This window comes from Olea europaea, chromosome 9 (assembly GCF_002742605.1).
Source record: "Olea europaea var. sylvestris chromosome 9, O_europaea_v1, whole genome shotgun sequence".
NCBI classification, from domain to species: Eukaryota; Viridiplantae; Streptophyta; class Magnoliopsida; order Lamiales; family Oleaceae; genus Olea; species Olea europaea.
In genome coordinates this window covers 10,583,433-10,602,830 of record NC_036245.1, presented here as the reverse complement: position 1 = coordinate 10,602,830, position 19,398 = coordinate 10,583,433, and the positions used below count along the sequence as shown (strand labels likewise).

At 32.6% G+C, this 19,398-nt stretch overlaps 2 protein-coding genes and 1 long non-coding RNA gene across 3 annotated transcripts in view; 2 read left to right on the top strand and 1 right to left on the bottom strand.

Annotated features, from left to right (window-relative positions):
- LOC111399639 overlaps positions 1–1,171 on the top strand; it is a 6,169-nt gene extending 4,998 nt beyond the window's left edge. The window contains exons 7-9 of the mRNA XM_023027069.1: positions 230–336; positions 433–504; positions 654–1,171. Of these exons, the coding sequence (XP_022882837.1) occupies positions 230–336; positions 433–504; positions 654–1,054 (580 nt within the window). The 3' untranslated portion in view covers positions 1,055–1,171. The remainder of the gene's footprint in view (positions 1–229; positions 337–432; positions 505–653) is intronic.
- A 3,835-nt stretch (positions 1,172–5,006) lies between these two features.
- LOC111399638 lies at positions 5,007–8,101 on the top strand. Its single transcript, XR_002703772.1, has 4 exons — positions 5,007–5,416; positions 6,404–6,640; positions 6,753–6,801; positions 7,472–8,101. It is a non-coding gene; the product is annotated as an uncharacterized LOC111399638 (long non-coding RNA).
- A 2,186-nt stretch (positions 8,102–10,287) lies between these two features.
- On the bottom strand, positions 10,288–13,615 carry LOC111399637. The gene is made up of 3 exons (XM_023027068.1): positions 13,241–13,615; positions 11,431–11,454; positions 10,288–10,808 (listed from the first exon to the last, which is right to left on the bottom strand). Exons 1-3 carry the CDS (start codon positions 13,593–13,595, stop codon positions 10,507–10,509), a joined length of 681 nt encoding a protein of 226 aa, XP_022882836.1. The 5' UTR covers positions 13,596–13,615; the 3' UTR covers positions 10,288–10,506.
- Between the last annotated feature and the right edge of the window lie 5,783 nt (positions 13,616–19,398).

Below are 19,398 nucleotides of genomic sequence, written 5' to 3'. Positions count from 1 at the left end.
TTTTCTAAACCCCCCCCCCCCCCCCTCTAATTTCTTTGTGATTGTGAGTAGAAGCGCCTAAAACCTAATTTTAATTAAAACCTAATTTTAATTAAAATATGTAAAAACTATATGATCATTGCCAACATAGAGTCACTTCGACGTTCTTTTTTATCCTTGCAAAATATGAGTTTTGCCAACTTGGAGTGGATAGCATTACAATTAATGACATTGCAATTATTTATATCAGATATGGTATCCATGACATAAATGAAAGCGCAAAGAATCTTTATCAAACTGCTTTAAGGACTCCTGAGGATCATTCAGTTGTGATCCTGGCTCATAATGGGCCAACAGGTGCATCAATAGATGAAACTAAATATAGTTTATTTTCTTGCACCCTTATTGTGAAGGATCTTGCCTTACATTGATATGATGGGTAATATGACGCAGGTCTAGGATCCAATGTGGATGACATCTGTGGAAGGGATTGGGTTTTTGGAGGTGGTGACCATGGTGATCCTGGTGATTTCTCTGCTTCTAAATGCACCATAGCTCGTGTGATTATTTATCTGGCAAATCACATCCTCCCATCTTGATGCAGTTTTGATTTTCTGCACGCTGTTATAATAGTACTCCATATGCGATGATTAAACATGCTATTTATTGTACAGATTTAGCAGATGCAATATCCCAATTAAAAGAGACCACCAAATTGTCCATCCCGCTGGTTGTCTTTGGTCACATGCACAAACAGCTGGCATATGGAAATGGTCTTCGGAAAATGATTGTGGTCGGGGATAACAACACGGTATACCTCAATGGGGCCATTGTTCCGAGGGTTAAAAGATTGGGTAATGCACCGGGGGAGTATGCTAGGAGCTCCATCTTTAGTGAAACATCAGCTGAGATGTCAGAACCGCACGGTACCATTCGAGCCTTTACTACTGCAGACATTTTAGATGGGAGGGTGGAGAAAATTGCTGAAACTTGGGTTTCGGTAATTGGTGATAAAACAACATTAGAAGAGGAACATATATTATTTAGCAAGGCAGCTAGAGGCTCTACTATTTAGGGTTATTAGTTGTGCCCACTCCAGATTGTACACTAAATTTAACTTTTGTACTCGTCCGTTTGTAACTTTTTCTCTCTTATTATTCTGGTAATGAAATATGGCTTTCTTTTGACGTAACATACTGTTGAAAGTGAATGTTAGCAATCAATTTGTTTTTAGAAAATCTACGTGAATGGCCAATTTCTGTGCGTTCCAGACCAACCAGGCTAGGGGTGGACCGGTCCTCATTTACAAGCCTTGTTGGGTCTGAATCATTTATGGCCTCCAGCTCCCAAGGAAGTAGATGATCTTGCTCAATTCTGCCTAAACATCTGTTACCTTGGTAGGTTAGTGTTTATAGCTCTCTCTAACTCCCACCACCCCACCCACATCCACAAAATATGGTTCGCCTCTCTGCTTGTAAAATTGTAATTGTGTGTGATAATATTAATGAGCTGAACAAGAAAAAGTAGACATTACATGGAAATGATGACTAATCTAGTCATGGGCGGATCCACATGGGGTCAAATGACCCCGGGTAAAGCCCATGTGACAACACCCAAGAATAGCCCAATGACCCACACAGTTTTTCTTTTTCTTTTCTTCATTCCAAAAATCTGTAATTATTTCCTTTGTGGCTTACTTTGACGCGCTTATTACGGGATGTCAAACGAAGTTGAAAGATTGTATTATTAGTATCATTTCGAAGTGCTCACGACCTAATTTTTCCCTTGTTAATGGCACGTGAAACGGCCAATCGCAGCAAAATTTATGGGGTGTCAAAATAGGTGATTTCAAAATAGTATTTGGATAATATGCCAACTTCAAAAATTCGTGGACGGTTATTGGCTAGCCGAATCCACAAATTGCCGACGTCACCCAGAAGCTTGTTTCAAGGACTACATCATAGTCATACCAAATGGTCCAAACAGATATCAAATATAGTTAAACGTGCGTCAAATGTACTTATTTAAAAGAGATGTCTAACTCATCTTTTTTTTTTTAGAAATTTTTAATTATTTCATTAATGCCTTTTCTTTTTGCACAACAAATTTTTCAATATAATTTACATTATTTTATTAGCAAATTTTATATGAAGTACGACGTAAAAAAAAATTTAGGATCGTTCTAAAGTGTAATTCGAATTACTTTCGAATGAAATTTGAATGTCATTTACTTCTTAGATTATATTTGAATTTTATTTCAAGACATTTCATTCTTACATTCAACTTGATTTACTTCTTGTTGGCTCAACATTTGTCAACGAGATGGTAAACAAAACTATACAAGTAGCATAATTTATTCGACAATATTGATAATGATGTAATTATATGATATTTTCAAAGTATCAAGATGTATAAACTACACTTATAGTAGTATATTGACTTACTTTCATTAATATTACGTTGTTTTAAAAAAAAAAATTGCATTTTAATTTTCCACCACACAGTACTAATCTGAGTCTGACTGTGAATACCTCTTTTTCAAGCTCTATGTTTCATCTTTAGTTTTGTTAAAGATTTAGCTTTAGTTTTTGCACCAACTTCCAAGCAATTCTTTACACTTTATTGACCCAGTCTTCTTCCCTTTGAACTAAAACTTTCAAAATTTGGAAAAAAGATGGTGATTGCAGCTTGCCCCCACGTCTCTGTAATGACACAAAAAAGTTGTGAAGTACTCGGAAATATCTTCAAGAGAATGTAAAATATCGAGAACCTTACAAACTAATCCAGAATTGCATTACACTTACAAAAAGGAATTGCACAGATCTCTTACAGATTACACACTATTCATGGGGTGGGTGGTTATATTTTTTCAATATAAAACTCACATGGGACCCACCCCCATATGAGTTTTCTGGATATATTCTGTGGGAATGATTCTGTACAATCAAAATTATAGAACTAATCCATAACATAGACCAGTGCATGATAATATCGTAAACCTGACTTGGAGTACAAAGAAAGAATTAGCATGATGAATAGAAAAGCATAGGCAAGGAGCCCCACCTCGAAATAGAAGGCCTAAGTCTGTCACTAGCATTTAGTGAGCTTTTGTTACGATGAAGACAAACAATCATCACTATCAACTTAAAACGGGCTGAACAATAACATGAAAAAATCGCCTTAAGTGGTATTCTTCTCATGAGCTCAAATTCAATCATTCGTTCATGAAATTCAACAAGATTCACGAAGCTCTAATTTGCTTATTTGAGTCTACCTGACTACTAAGCATGACAATTTCAACCTAGTAATAATGACCACAAAGTCAATAACAGCTCAAAAGCATGGTGACCAAGCGCAAGCAACTTTATGTAAATAAAATTCATTTAAGTCATTGAATTTTTATTGTCGATTTGGAATTACTTTACTCTCGACTCTAATCCGACCCATCTTTTCTTTTCGAAGTAGCAACCATATATTAAACATAACAAAAAAGTTATGAAAAAGCAGGAAGAAAAAAGGCTACACAAAATGAGTTGAGATTTGCTGTCCAAAATTGATTGTCCAACTTGCTGTTTATCCAATGATACATTGACATATCATTTTACACCTATTTTTAAGCACAAATGACGATGAGAGAAAAGTTGGACAGATTATGTGTCAATGAATCATTGACTGAACAAAAAATTGGACCGTCAATTTTTGATAGCAGATTCCAACTCAAATGAATCTCTCAGAAATTGGTTAAGGAAGCATCAAACATACAACAAATATGCAATTCTCTTTCTGTATAGATCAGCGGCGAATCCAGACTTTTAAGTCAGCACGGGCGACCGTCTATCGTCGCCACAATAAAATATTATGAGCCCGTTTGATGCTCCTTTTTTGCAGAAAAAATGCATTTTGGAATAGTGACTTGATGGATAAAGTGTTGTTAAAAATAAAGAAAAAGTTTGAATTTGCGTTAATATTATTTCATTGAAGAATGTGTGATTAAAAAGAAGAAAGAAAAAATGTATTTTGAAAAAAAAAAGGAGGAATGATACAAGACCTAAAATTTAAATAAAACAATTATTTGGTAAATATTAAAAGTATTTACCAAATAATATTGTGGCCAAATTTTGCATAATTCAAAAGAAGAGCCACAATGTTTACATTTGTATTAAAATAACTTGACAAAAATCAGTTTTTTTCACATTATTGCGATAATGGGACCTTTTAATATAGATTTTCACGTTATTACCTTAGTTACACTATTTTCTGATGGAGCACTATTCTTTAGAAATTGCAAGTTAATCTATACATTAATAGGTTCAAATAATTACATTTGTATTAAAATCGCTAAAACGTAACATATATTATTCTATTCACAATCATGCTCAAATTCAACAAGTGCTTCAATGGTTAATCTCCCCATAATGCTAAGGAGAGAACCCAGGTTCGAATCCTCCTCTCATATTCTCATGAATTTTGGTAAAAATTGTAGAAATAAAAATATTACACTATAAATTGGTTGGGGAGGGATTCGATCCCTAGACCTTCAATTTGAATTGGCAACCTTCCAACCAACTAAGCCACAAGAGAAAAACACAAAAATATTCGAATTAACTTATGTAAGTTCAAACTTTATCTATCATCAACCCAAAAAAAAATTGTTTCCGACGGATCCAACGAGGGCGACCGCCCGGCTATAGATCCACAGCAGCCTTTGACCGAATCTCAGTCGTCAATCCAAGATAATGATGTGTTTGTTTTGTTCAAAGTGTTTAATTATTATTAAAAAAAAAAAAAAAAAAAAAAAACTCAGTAGAAGCTTATTACTGATCATGTTTTTTGTTTCCCCTGATGAAGTAAATAGTTATATGAAGAATGAATTGTATGGACTTGACTTCATGTTTATTGGTAAAGTTTGATGGGATTTAAAAATGTGGAGTGTTTTTTATCGGTGAGACTAACAAATTAAGGTCTTTTCTTAGGGTATTTGATTGTCTAAAAAAAAAAAAAAACCTGTTTTGAAATTTGATGTGATATTCATTTACTGGGAACAAAATTCCGTGTCGTAAGTGTGTGTTTATGGCTTGGAGCGTGGAATTTTTGATTGATAGCTGATTTTTGTTGTTTGACGGGGGTGGTGATAAATGGGAAATGGGACGTCAAGTGTGGCGGCAAAATTTGCATTCTTCCCGCCGGACCCACCCACGTACGACGTCTACTGTGATGAATTGGATGGGCGGCTAGTGATGAGTGGTTTAACGGCGGATAAAAATGTGGACGTCCATTTGTTGCAAACCAAGGACGGGAATAAGGTTGTGGCTACGTTCTGGAAGCACCCGACAGGAAGGTTCACCATATTGTACTCCCATGGAAACGCTGCAGATTTGGGACAGATGCAGGACCTCTTTATCGAGCTCAGGGCCCACCTTCGTGTCAATATCATGAGGTTTGTATAAATTTCCATTTCTTGATTATATGAGTTTGTATATACAGGAAATAAATTGTGTGTGTCATGTATGCATTTATTATGAATATCTGTATTTGTTTATGCAGTGTTTGAGGGTGTTTTTGATTATTTTGGAATGTAAATTCAATGGGTTTTTATTTTAATGTTGGTATTGAACATGGGTGCCTTCAAGATTGTGGTTTTCAGCAATTTCCTTACTAAGCAGGGTGTTTTTGTTTTCTTGTGCTTCTGTTGTGTAATTTTTCATTATAACATGTTAGATATAAATACAGATTTAGATGGAAAATCGGAATTTGGCTTTGGAAATTAATTTTAGTTAATCATCATTTGAATTCAGAGAGTTGTTGAAGGTTGTGATTTGTTTTGATATTGAGGTGTTGTTCTTTTGTCCTTTTTGTTGGTTTACTTGTACATTTGGTTCTTCCCGAGGTTGTTTATTTTAGAATCGTTCAAGAAACTCTTTAGTAGTTTAAGTTGAGACCTCGAAATTGGATAGAAATTCTTGTTTACAAATTTAAATTTGATTTCAAGCAGCCTATCAAAATTAGAAAGTAGTTCTGATTTCAGCTTGCCAGCCAACTGCTGTAATTGGTCGGATGAGTGTTTCCGAGTTAATAATTTTTTCTTTTTTGTAATAATTCAAGAATGGAAAATAATATGTATTTCAAAACTTCTATCTTGGATAGTTGTTGCTAACAATGTATTTTCTTTTACCTTTATAATTAGCAGCTATGACTATTCGGGATACGGAGCATCCACCGGTAAGGTGGGATTTTTGATTGGATGTTTTCTGATGCCCTTGATGTGCATAGAATAAATGACATTTCAAATATAAAAAGTACAAAATATCCAACGTAAATTGTCCACGAAATTCTCTTCCATAATAATAAATAAGACAATAAGAAGCCATATTATATGCCATTAGCGGATATATCTAATGCTCAATGCATTCTTTTCATGTGACAGCCATCTGAGTTCAACACTTACCATGACATCGAGGCCGTCTGTAACTGTTTGAAGAATGAATATGGAATCAAGCAAGAGGATGTTATTTTGTGTGGTCAATCTGTGGGGAGTGGTCCAACGCTACACTTGGCTGCTCGCTCACCGAGGTTGAGAGCTGTTGTTCTTCATAGTGCTATTCTTTCAGGAATATGAGTTCTGTACAATGTCAAATTGACATTCTGGTTCGACATTTTTAAAGTAAGTTTCTCGAGAGTCTGTTGGTTTTCCATTTTATCTCCTAATCCAGTGTTTTTTTTTTTTTTTTTAATCTAGGTTTGTGATTGAGAAAGTTTCTGTTCATTCTTTGCAGAACATCGACAAAATACAGAATGTAAATTACCCCATTTTAGTTTATACATGTAAGAATGATCTCTCTCTTATCCTTTTTTCCCCTCTCCAAATGCATTTCCAGGACATCTATTTTTCTATGCAGCAATTACATTTCTCACTTTCACAATGAAAGTTTTCGAGTTTTCTATGTGGTGTTACCATTTCTAGTCCATTGATCTGGCAATATGATGGCTGCTAGGGACTTTAAGGGTTAAGGTTTTTTCGGACTAGCATTTATCCCGAATTAAAGGAGAAATGTGGAATTGGAATAATAGTAACATGATTAATAAAGTTTTCTTTTATGAGCTTCTGTCTCGTGAAAGCGAACGTCAAAAAGCTTTGTCAAGTTTAGGAATAAAATCAAATTTCAAGAGTCAGCTATGCTTGCTGCTATTAGGTTTACTAGCAAGTGTAGAAGGAAATGATCCTGAAAAAGTTATCTAGAATAGAAATTTTTTTTCAACTAGGAATAAGATTAGAAAGATTTTCTTGATTTGGCGTGGCCATATTAATGAACACCACCTGTGATCTATTATTGAATATTCTCACGGAATTCATATTTTCCATGGGACTATACAATAGATAAACCTCTATAATATTCCCCACCCCCCAGCAGGCACGAGCTAGCACGACCTAACACAAGCTGATTGTGTTTTCATTTTTCAACAACTCCTATTTCTGTTGGTTCAATGTTTACAGGGCACAAATGATGATATTGTCAATTGGTCCCATGGTAAGCGATTGTGGGAACTTTCTAAAGAGAAATACGATCCCTTATGGGTCCAAGGTGGAGGACACTGCAATCTTGAAAATTTCCTAGAGTACATTAAGCATTTGCGCAAATTTTTGAATGCAATGGAAAAACACTCCTTTTCAAAACGAAACAAGGCACAACTTAGTGCAGCCTCGAGTATAACAGAATCCAAATACAACAAGTGTTTGAGATTTCCAAAAAGATGATTGATTCTTTCTTATCAGTTAGAAAAATGATGCACCATGGGTTGCAACTACTTACTTCATGTGTCTATACAGAAAGGTATGAATTAGAAATTAGCTTGTGTGGTCCATATCCTGTTGAGTTGGCAATTTTCTTGGTCGAGAATGACAAATTTCCCATCAGGAGGCAGCATTGTATATCTATGAAAACTCAAGTTATCATCTTACATTTTAGAATCATGCATGCTAGGAATGTCAACATTTATTATAGGGCATGACGATTGCCTGTAGAAACCATTGTCTATGTCCATTTTCTTTAATTATTATTCATTTTTCTTCTGTGAGAAAATGATAAAATTTATCTGCACAAATCAGTGTAAACTAAGTATAAAAACATTCTGGGCAATGTTGCCATTTGATGCTGATCATTGACCAGAAATATGTTCCATGGGCATTTTTAAAATTTAGTTAGAAACTGATGCATATGCTACAGTAATTTATGCACCATCTTATGGGAAGCACTGATCACAAATTTAACCGTGCAAAAACTTCCAGTATAATATCTATATTTTATATTATTGACATGTTTGATAAGATGGATTGTTTGGTCTAATCCCGTATAAAATGTTGTGCACAAGATATGCTCTATATGTGTGGTGTAGAGTCTTGTATTTGGCTTCAATTTTGAAATAAATCCGTGCCTCTGAAACAGGCTTATTTGTAATGGGTTGCAAATTTAGCACAAAATACGATTTTTTAAGCACCAGTATTTTGTGGGAGTGATATCAAATGTCATTTTTACATTTTGCACAAGAATAATATCCAGCTGACCGAGTTTCCAGTAAACAAGCTGGGGAGTCTTGTCAACATGTGCAATGTCATTTAGGGGCCATTCGGTTGGAATTTTATTGTTATTTCTATACTTTGTAGAAAAATTTTCTGAAGAGGTTACTTCAGACTATTTGAATTAATAGCTCTTTTAGTATGATAAAATACTTTCAGAAAAATATTCAAACATGTTTAAACCAGCTTTTTTAAGTCTTGTGACTTTTCAAAATTTCTACCAAGCTGGCCCTTAGTGTTGGAGACACAAAACAAAGTATTGTGGGCTTTTATATTGCTTTAATTTCGAGCGCACAAAATGAAATATTGGAAAAATGATTTTTGTGAATCTCATACAAGCATCGTGATGTTCCATCTACACTGCCTTAAAATAAGATGAATATCCATCGAGTAATGTTATTTAGTCTCATTGGAGTTGCAATCCCAGTTTAGGTGCCCCTGAAGTGGCGTTTAATTATTAATTCTACTTATCATTAAGCGTCACCTAAATTGGAGTTGTAATTCTGGTGTCATTTAACTCTACTTACAATTAAATGTTACATTAGCATTACCTAAACTGATGTTGCAATTTCGATAAGACTAAATAACATTACTCATTTATTACTGCAAGTAACTAGAAAACTATCACCAATAAAGGGATTTTATTGTGATATGAATTAAGTACAAACATGTTTGAGAAATGTTTATAAAAGATATAAATTTTAAATAGATGGAAATGAATGGTGATGAGTGATAACTACTTGTGGATCACACGAAACAGTGGTAGACGCAGGGGGTGGCATGGGGTCACGTGACTCCCAACTTTTTATTTTTATTTATTATTTTTAAACCACCATTGATTGTGCTTTTATCTCAATTTTCAAAATCATTATAGTATATCAAACGACATCGATATATTGTATTCATAATATTATTTCGAAGTGCTCAAAGCCTAATTTCTACGTCAATGACGAGCAAAACAACAACCGTAGCTAATGTTATGACTTGTCAAAGTAAGCTGCTCCAAATTAATATTTTGAGAATTTCGATAACATGTTAACTTTAAAAATTATTCTGACAATTGTACGCTAGCCGAATTTACAAGTCGCTCACGTCATCTTGAAGCTCGTTTCAAAAACTACATGAATATATCGAATGGTCAAATATACATTGAAAATATTTAAAAATACGTCTTAAAAAGAAGTGTCTAACTAATCTTTTCTTTAAAATATTTCAATTATTTCATTAACATTCATTATTTTTATGCAACAAATTTCTCAATATAATTTACGTCATTTTATTAGAAAATTTTACATGCTTATGACATCGAAGTTTTTTGAAATATTATATCCGAAAAATCATACCCCATGTAAATTTTCGGTGTAAATTTATTTGGGTAAGATTTTTTTGAATTTAAATTTTCAAATATAAAATTCTTCATAACTTTTTGTAAATTTGAGTGTATCCTCTAATTCAAAGTGTTTGCATCCACCACTTACTCGAAATACGTGAATAAAAAGTAATTTGAGTATTTATAAATAATTTATAAACATGCGCTGTAAAACGGTAAGATAATATAGCTTATGACATGATACATTTGCACACGAACTAGAATTCTGTGCATGTTGCATCAATAAAACACCTTGATGAAAATAATAATATTAGAGATTTGCAATCCGGAATACTTCACGTACTCAATTAACATATTATCAACCTAATTGTGAGCCATGGAAAGAGGATATCTGGCAAGCTTGAGATGAGGAATAATAAACACAAAATTGCAATATCGAACCATTGTCAGATCACAAAGATTTTGGATTTTTTTATCCCCTTTTCCGAGAGATAGAGAGAGTTATAAATTGGCATAAATTTGCTAGGCACTTATAAATTGGCATAAATTTGCTTACTCTATAATTTATGAGCATACATTGATTCACACATAGAGCATCGATCCAAAATATGTTGCTAGTAGTAATTTATTCTCCCTCCCAACCAAGCTGCCGAGCTCTTTTTTCCCACAATAAAGTTATCTTCTTTTCCTTAGTGAGCAAAGCCTGGGCTCTTTCTCTGGCCGACTCACAAGTTTCTGTGGCTGTATTGCATTTTTCGGCTTCCCTCTGGTACTGGGAAGCCAATCTTCGTGCCTCCCCAAACGTGATGTTCATATGTTGGGAATGCTCTTCACCCACAGTTTCTTGAAGTTTCAGCTCTTCCGACAATAAGTCCACATACTGCTTTTCCATTTCCTCCTTCAGATCAGGGTCATCTTTTCCGCAATCTATTGCAATGAAGAGTTGAAGGTAATTTCAAATGAAATGTAAAATCAATCGTCACAATGCACAAACCTTGAGGCTTTTAAAAATCATGAACTTGAATTGCGATGTGCAGATACTCAAATTATTGTTCCAACCCTTCAAAATAAGGGCACGTTACTGACACATACTGAGGTATCCTTACCGTCAAAACAAGGAACTTATTTGCACTTTTGACAAATAATAAAAATAATTATTTGTTTTGAAACTTATTTACTTATAACTTTTAAGTAAACTTTTAAAGCTTAGCCACACACACTAGATCTTAATAGACGCGAAATGTTGATGATCTTGAACTCCATGAGGGAGCCATAAAAGAGAGATTCTTGCTCTATCACATCAGAGCTCAGCTTTAACTTGAACCCACAAACTTTCAAACACAAGCAAATGGGGAAAATTTGATAAGAGAGATGAAGATGAAGAGAAAAGGCCAATTCTGAGCCAGTTTTACTATATTTGAAATAATCTCACAGATTGTCAAAAGATGAACAAGAAGTTAATTTACTATGCAGATTCCATCCAAGATTGCAGCAAAAGAGGAAGGGAAGAGAGAGAGAGAGAGAGAGCATTCTTAAATAGTATTTTTACCTGTAACAGAAAGATTAGCCAAGCCTGCACAAAATGAAAACAAATTGGAAAGCGTTAGCACAAATAAATCTGCTAGTAACAAGAAGGAACCAAAACAATAATTGCAATTTACAATCAACAATCTAAAGTAAAAAGATTCTATGAGAGAGTATGCTGAAAACTGACTCATCCCTGCTAAGTTTTTTTCTTATACCACCACGAGGGTGGAAAATTTATTAATACTGGAATATAAAATACATCTTCTCCTTCAGTAGGGCAGCTACACCTGACCCACCCGTAAGGAAAGCAAAGAACACCTTATTCATTATCATTCCCATTCTTTTATTTTTCATATTAGCCTGGGTGAAGGGGAATACTCAACAAATATAAGATATGGATAGGTAGAAGTAAAAACAAATTCATAAGCAACGAACAGCTAACTTTCAGTCCTCTTATTTCCCATCCAAGCCATATGAAGGAGAGGGACCTCAAGTTTCTACAAAAAGTTTCAAAGATCCCACAATGTTCCTAGAAGATCATCTCATTCACGAAATTCTACGACATTTGAAATAGTGTGGACAGTCTAGAGATTGATCAAATCCCAAGAAAATATTTTTCAATGGCAAAAAGTTAGTTTGTAATGGACAAAATTGCTCTTTTGCACCAATAGATAGTTCAGGAATGATTAGAGATGTGCATATTGTATCAGAAGATGTAAATCACAATAACATGGTGAAAATTTAATGGTTTAAATCCTTTTGTTTTGAAAAATTCACCAATTAGCAAAGTTAAACATTCTCTTATATTACTCTGTATCTGTGTCTGTCTCTTATTCTCTTATATTACTCTGTATCTGTGTCTGTCTTATATTACTCTGTATCTGTATCTGTGTCTGTCTCTCATTCTCTTATATTACTCTGTATCTGTGTCTGTCTCTCTCGCTTGTTTATCTCTACGCACTGCAGGTTCCTTGAAAACTCAACTCTATAACGAATTTGCTAAGAGAAAAAGTAAGAAAAGTTTCTTTTTCTCAATTGACTGTTGCTGAAATAACTAAGCAACGGGTCCCCTTTTTCTTTCATTAATGCCCTGTTAACATTATTAAAATACTTTCACTCTTCTACCAACACATTCTGAAGTGCTATTCAGTTCATCCTATAAAACTTACAAATTGCCAAAATAAATTGTTTCCACTAGAGCCTAACCGCGATAATTTGGTAAAGCAAAAAACCAAGTTGGTAGAGTGACCAACTAGTTAGAGATCCAACTTTTTTCTATGCTCATCAAGTAAATGAAAGAGGAAAGTTCAATTTTTTTTTTTTGGCTAATTCAGCTTAACAGCCAATTAAAAAAAGGTTGAACTTGCTTGGCTTTGGATTTTAGCCAATTGTTATGAAAGAGAGCATGAGATGGGGTGCAATAGAGAGAGAAGGGGGGGGGGGGTGATAACATAAACAAGGAGACCTTATTCTTAGAAACATCTGCCATTCTTTCGCCCCTCATGATTGATCAATGTTAAAGTCTTCAATTTTCATCACCACATAATTACTGTTTCCTAAAAGAAAGTCTAGGATAAAATGAAAAAAAAACTGTCCACTCGCGAGGTCTAGTAAATAAATATTAATCTCAACCATTTCAACTCGTTGATAATTGAATCAAATATCGTTGGGGGTAAAAACCAAAATACTATGAAAATAAACTAAACCTTGAAACCCTCTACCATCAATGAAAACAACAAACGATCAACAATTACATGAATCAAAAGAACCCAGGGCAGAAACTATAAAATCAAATTGAAAAATAGATCAGAAAGGAGCACCGGGGCACATACCAGGGGCAATCTGAAAAAGGGTTTGTGGTGAAGGACAATCACATAAACAGGGAGGGCAAGAAGATGAAATTCCTTTCAATTTCAGGCTCTTCTTGAATTTCCAATACAAAGCTGGCCCAGATACACAGAGTGCCGACACTACCGCGAATATCACCAAACAACACCTCAAGCAAGTCGCAGATCTCCTACTCATCTCTCTCTCTAAAGAAAGAGATCTAACATGTCGCTTTAGAGGAGACTGGGATCTATTCAGAACGGGAAAATCAAGTGTGTCGATTAAAAGTGAATTTGTTGGAATAGGCCATGTTTGGCTAGGAAGCAATATAAATGTATGGAATGAGATCTTCTTAGTCATAATTGAGTAAATTAAGGACATATTTGATATGACTTTTGATAAGTTGAAAGTAAATTTGAGATTAAAATATTTTTGGATGGTTTATCCCTTAAAAGAATTTTTTAAGGAAAGATATCCCAAACATGCCGTAAAGTGAAAAATAAATGAGTGCAATCAAAATTTTTACGGTTATTATTATTTTTTTTCAGTAATGCTAGAAAAAATCATAGAACAGCCTGGATTCCATGCAGAATAGAATAAATTGGTGTTCAACTTCAACATTTCATTTGTATTAACTTTTTGTTTTCGTTATAATTTGGCCGATGAACACATTCCTATTTTAATCAAAGGATTTGCACTTAAATTTGGTGTTCACTTAAAATTCGAGAATGTACGGAATCGTAATCAAGTAATGAAACGTTAGTGGAATATGAGCATCAAGCTTATGAAACTTAAGTAATTGACAAGCATAAGGAATTTTGAATCTCCATTCATTCGTCCATTTTAACATCAAAATTTCATTATTTGAAAAGGCTTATTTGAACATAAAGATCAATTTTTCTAATTCGTTTAATAATATCTCATATATATATATATATACACACACACACACACACACACACATGTCAAGATGCATTAAATAATACAATATTATGCTATTTGTACAAAGTGTACTTACAAATATAGTTGACAAAGTAAGCATTAGCAAAATTCAGGCAATTGATTTCAAATGATTTAAAAATTTGTTTTTGAAATGATTGGTGTAGATATTACTTTGTCAATCAACTTTGTAAACTATCTTTGTACATATAGCATAACTCAATAATACAAATATTCAAAAGGACCTATTCCTTATCGAAATTTATAATGATTATTACTACATGTCAATTCCTATTAATTTTCTTGAATATCAATAGAAATAACAAATAATTCAATTAGTGACCAAGTAATTAAAATATCATTAAACTTTTAACAATCTTTCAAATCCAAACACATGTTTAATGTCAAAATTCATAATTTAATATCAAAACTTCAAAATACAGGTTTGAATTTATACTAGCATCTATACAACTAACCAAGTGTTATATGATTAATAAAACACAATTGAATTGAGACAATACCACGCGCAAATAAAGTTAGAAGAAAGATAGAAAGAAATCTTGAATTTCTTGAATTGGTCATTGATTAACTTCTTTGATTCTTCTTCAATTCCATCAATTATTGCATGAAATTTATATGGATGTGTTTTATATTAAAACTTACATGATAGATGATTATTAAACACCATCTCAATTCCCATCTTCCACCCATCCCATTTTTTTTTCGAGGAAATGCCTCGAAAATCTATTGTTCTGTCCAATCCATAATGTTGTTTGGATTTGGGCTAAAGTGATAAACAAAATAAGGGTAGCACGCATGCGGATGCACGATTGAATCCTTTTGTGATCGTCCTTTAGGAATTATTAGTAAAATGACTCATGAAAAAAATATTTTATTGTTTAAATCGTAAGATGCCATAAGCGTCTTCTTTTGAACTATCTTCTCATAACATACTTGATTTGACTACTTAAAATGAACAGACATTCCCTAATTGGAATTGGAGGATTCCAATGAAATGCTTGAAGATAAAAGGAGGCCAAGAAAACCCACTTGAACTTTCAAAGCAAAGACATCCCCCCTAATTCATATACTTGGAAGGAATTGGGGCCCTTCCGACGGAAAGCACGATTCCGGATGGAGTAGTGCATCTCTCTCTTGAAAGCCCGCTCTAACGATAGGGTTGTAGTGAATTGAGTTCTTTAGAAAGCTACGAGTGAAAGACTTTCCACATTAGAGCTACATAAAAATGATTGAGAAAGAGACAGTATAATACTTGTCTTACAAGTTTGTGAGCAATATGGACTGTTTGATCAAAAGCTTCCTCTAGAGCTCTATCCCTTGTAAGATACATGTAATTTCTGCATTAAGCTTCCTCTACAATTGTAAACGATGACGTGTATTTATAGACACCAATATTAGCTAAAAAAGTTGTGTCCTAATTAATTTCTAAGTAGAAGTTGAGTCGAATAAGGAAATAATCAGAGTGGCACAAATCACCTTGCGATTGCACAGCATTATAGCTGTTGATTTTTTTTTTTTTTTGGGAGAACCTGCGATCACAACTACCAACTTTTGCCTTCCATTCAAGTTTATCCTTGACTTCCTTCTCCTGTTTAGCTCGAGCCTTCCTATATGCACTTTGGTCCTTCATCTTCGAATCTTCACAGTAGACTCCTCCACATTCCATGATTGTCCAAAATTGATCGAATGGAAGTATCGAAAGTTTATAACTTAGTCCTCAACTCAAATGAATTTAACTCTCAAAACATATGAATTTCTTCTGATTACTCTATTAATTCTACTAAAAGATCAAGTGCACTTCGATTAATTTTTAATTTGCTTTGTATCCACCCCAATTAAGCTTTAAAATGCATTTTTTACGCCAATTACTTTCAAGTTGGGGATTTTCCTAAATTCATATATTTTACAATAAATAAAGTAGTTATCCGCTTAATTAATTATCTCAGTAATTTTATCCAACAACCTGCTAGTTATTTTTATGAGGCATAAAGTGAATCTTTTCCTGAAAGCATAAGAACTGGTTTGATATTGCACGAAATCCCGGCCACTATGCATACTTTGGATAAAAAATGATTTTCCATTTCCTCTTCCCTCCATTTTTTCTTTGCTACATGTGAAGGAATCGATTAACTCTCTTAATATAACGAAGTTCACTCATTAGGCCCTCGTTTGAGCCCCATTCTTTTGGAAAAATGCATTTTCAACAGTGTTTTGACATTATTTCAATCACACATTTTTCAGTAAAATAATATTACACGCAAATTCAAAACTTTTCCTTATTTTTCAACAACACATTTTCCATCAATACTATATTCAAAAATTCATTCTTCCCCAAAAATGGGGCTCAAACAAGGGCTAGACCTCCCACCAATAGTTCACTTGTAAGGTCTCCATAAAAGTGATACAATAGGGCACTGAACAGCCATAGATTGATTAAAGGGCAACCCTGCATAAATCATTTGGATCGCACAAGAAATGGAGAGCAATAACACCGCTAATGGGGCTTTTTGGAATAATAGTTTTGCTACCCTTATATTTTGATTGACAGTTTTATTGACATTTCATGATGTGACAAGCAATCTGGTTACCTATTTGAATAATACATATTCAAATCAATGATCAGATTTTTTTTACACATCATTGAATTTCAAATACGATGTACAAGGAGCTTAATTCTTGAAAAAAATCATTATAAAAGATGTTTTAAATTAAAATACATTTTTTTTTTAGAATCAAACGGGGGCTTAATATGATCAACACCCACAATCATAAACAACCGATACCCAAGAGCTTAGCAAAAATCACACGTCGCAATTTTTTCGATTCCTTGAGAATCCAAATTCGAGAATCAAAATTTTTGTTTTTCAGATTCTTACTTTTCAAAGTGGAAATGTTCAAATTCGGTTTTAATTTCATCTCCAATTTCTATTTTAAACTCTTTTTGGTTCCCCATGCCTTCTATTTCCATTTAATCTACTTATTTGGCAGTGGCTTGAATTTTTTTGACATTTTGCATGGTTTAACTATTTTTTATTATTATGTTATGATATTTGTTCGTATTAGAAAATGAAAAGTTAACACAATTTTTCATTAAAAGATCGCACACTGTAAAATTTTTATTTTTCAATAGAACATTTTTGTTTAAGCTTACAAATTTCTTATTAAATTTTTTAAACTTATATTTAGATCTTACTCTCTACTATTTTTGTATGAATATAAATTAAGACTTTGCATTTGAAAGTGATGCGGTATGTTGCTTTTCCATTAAAAGGTCACGAGATATGTAATATGATTGTGTCGATTTGCTAATAAAGGATACAAGTTTGTGTTTTTTTCACATATGAATAAAATCATTGTCTTTGTTCTATTGTGGCGGCAAATGGGAAAAAAGAACAACCAATACATTGATTTTAAAAGATCGAAATCATTGTTCGAATAGCATGCACATACATCGAACGTGATGCATGATATTTTGTTATGTTAGGTAAGGGTTAAAATTTTACATTAGAAAGTGATCTTTCGTACCTTTTTAATCTCATAGATCATATGTGGCTAATGTTAAGGTGTGATTATAAGAATTCTTAAACCAATATTTAATAGTTAATTTTATATTTTGTTAGGAAAATATGAATTAAGGTTCTATATCAAAGAATGACATGATGTATAACTTTTTAATTATAAGATTATACAATGCGTGATTTTTTTTTTTTTTTTAAAAAGACATTAATTTATTTGATTCTCTCAATTGTTGAGCACGATTGACTCGACACCTTTCCTTGACCCCTGCTCAAAGTTTCATTCTTCATATATATCGTCAATTGGATAAAGACATCTGGCACACTCGACTTCCCCGAATTTCCATCCGAGGCCCTTGATTATCTTATGTTCATTTATTGAAATGTCACGTGTCACTTTTTTAGTAAAAAGCCACGTACCGTAATTTTCAACTAATTAAAAGTTTGAGCACATTTAATTTCCACTATTATCAACTAATTTATCATGGTCATAAAAATTTATAAGTTAAGTTCAATAACTTATTACCATATATATTATTCAATAATAATAAAAAAATTCATAAAATCTGATTTTGGATAATAATTAATTTTAAGAAGCATATTATCTACACATAATCTATAATTTATAATATATTAAATTATCACATCAATGGAGAATTATTTTTTGGACAATTTTAACCTCCCTATAATTTAGGTATTTCAATAATACCTTACTTTTCATTTTTCGATATGTAATAAATACCACATAATTATTGTCCTTTATGAAAATTGTGTTATTAATTCTCAATTAATTAATATTCACATTAACCTAGATTTAATGAATTTTCACTTGATGAATTTTGAATTACATGAATCTAGAGTTATTATAAATAAAATTATTCATATTCATGTATTTAGAAATTTTAATGATTGTTTAAATTTATGTATTAACAATTGATTTTTATGTATCAAATGTAATATAAAAGGATTTCTCATTTATAGTATTTCGTCATTACAAAAAATCTTAATCATAGAACTTAAGTTTTGAGAACACAATTTTCTTTTCTTAAATTTCTATGCTAATTTTTATTTTCTTTAATTCATTTGAGACTCATCAAATTCTCCAACAAATTGGTACCAAATATTACTTTTTCATCACTTATAAAATATTTTAGAATAACTTGCAATGCACATTCAACTTTGACTAGTGTAAGTAAATGTCTGTTGTTAATGATTTTTTGAAGGCCACTCAAGTTTGATTTCATAATTAACAAGTAATTAATGTCTTTATATATATCTTGAGATGCAAATTAATGTTGTGGCCCAATATTTATTATTTGTAGGGTGGATATATATTCACCACAATTTTTATTTGAAACACCACATTTTAATTGTAATTAATTTTCTCAATCTTAGCTAATTGTAGTAATTATTTCCTTAATTTTTTTCCATTGAAATCTTATCTTCAACGTTCCATTAATTAGTACGTCTCGTTCTTGATGATAATTTATAATAAAATATTTTATTTTCATCCTTTGAAATGAGGGAAAAATATTTTTTGTACTTTTTTATTATTTATTTTTTAAAAATATGATGAAAAATAAGTTATTTGACGTCATTTCAACGAACTTTTGGACATAAAGAAGTTATCTAATACAAAATGTGTTAATTAATGAAAAGGTTAAGGATAATAATGATATGAAAAATTG

Coding starts and splice junctions, on each gene's coding strand:
- LOC111399637 (XM_023027068.1), bottom strand. CDS start 13,595: ATGACTAAGAAGATCTCATTCCATACATTTATATTGCTTCCTAGCCAA. Junction 11,455..13,240: donor CCTTTTTCAGATTGCCCCTG/GTATGTGCCCCG, acceptor CATTTTGTGCAG/GCTTGGCTAATCTTTCTGTT. Junction 10,809..11,430: donor GGCTAATCTTTCTGTTACAG/GTAAAAATACTA, acceptor TCATTGCAATAG/ATTGCGGAAAAGATGACCCT.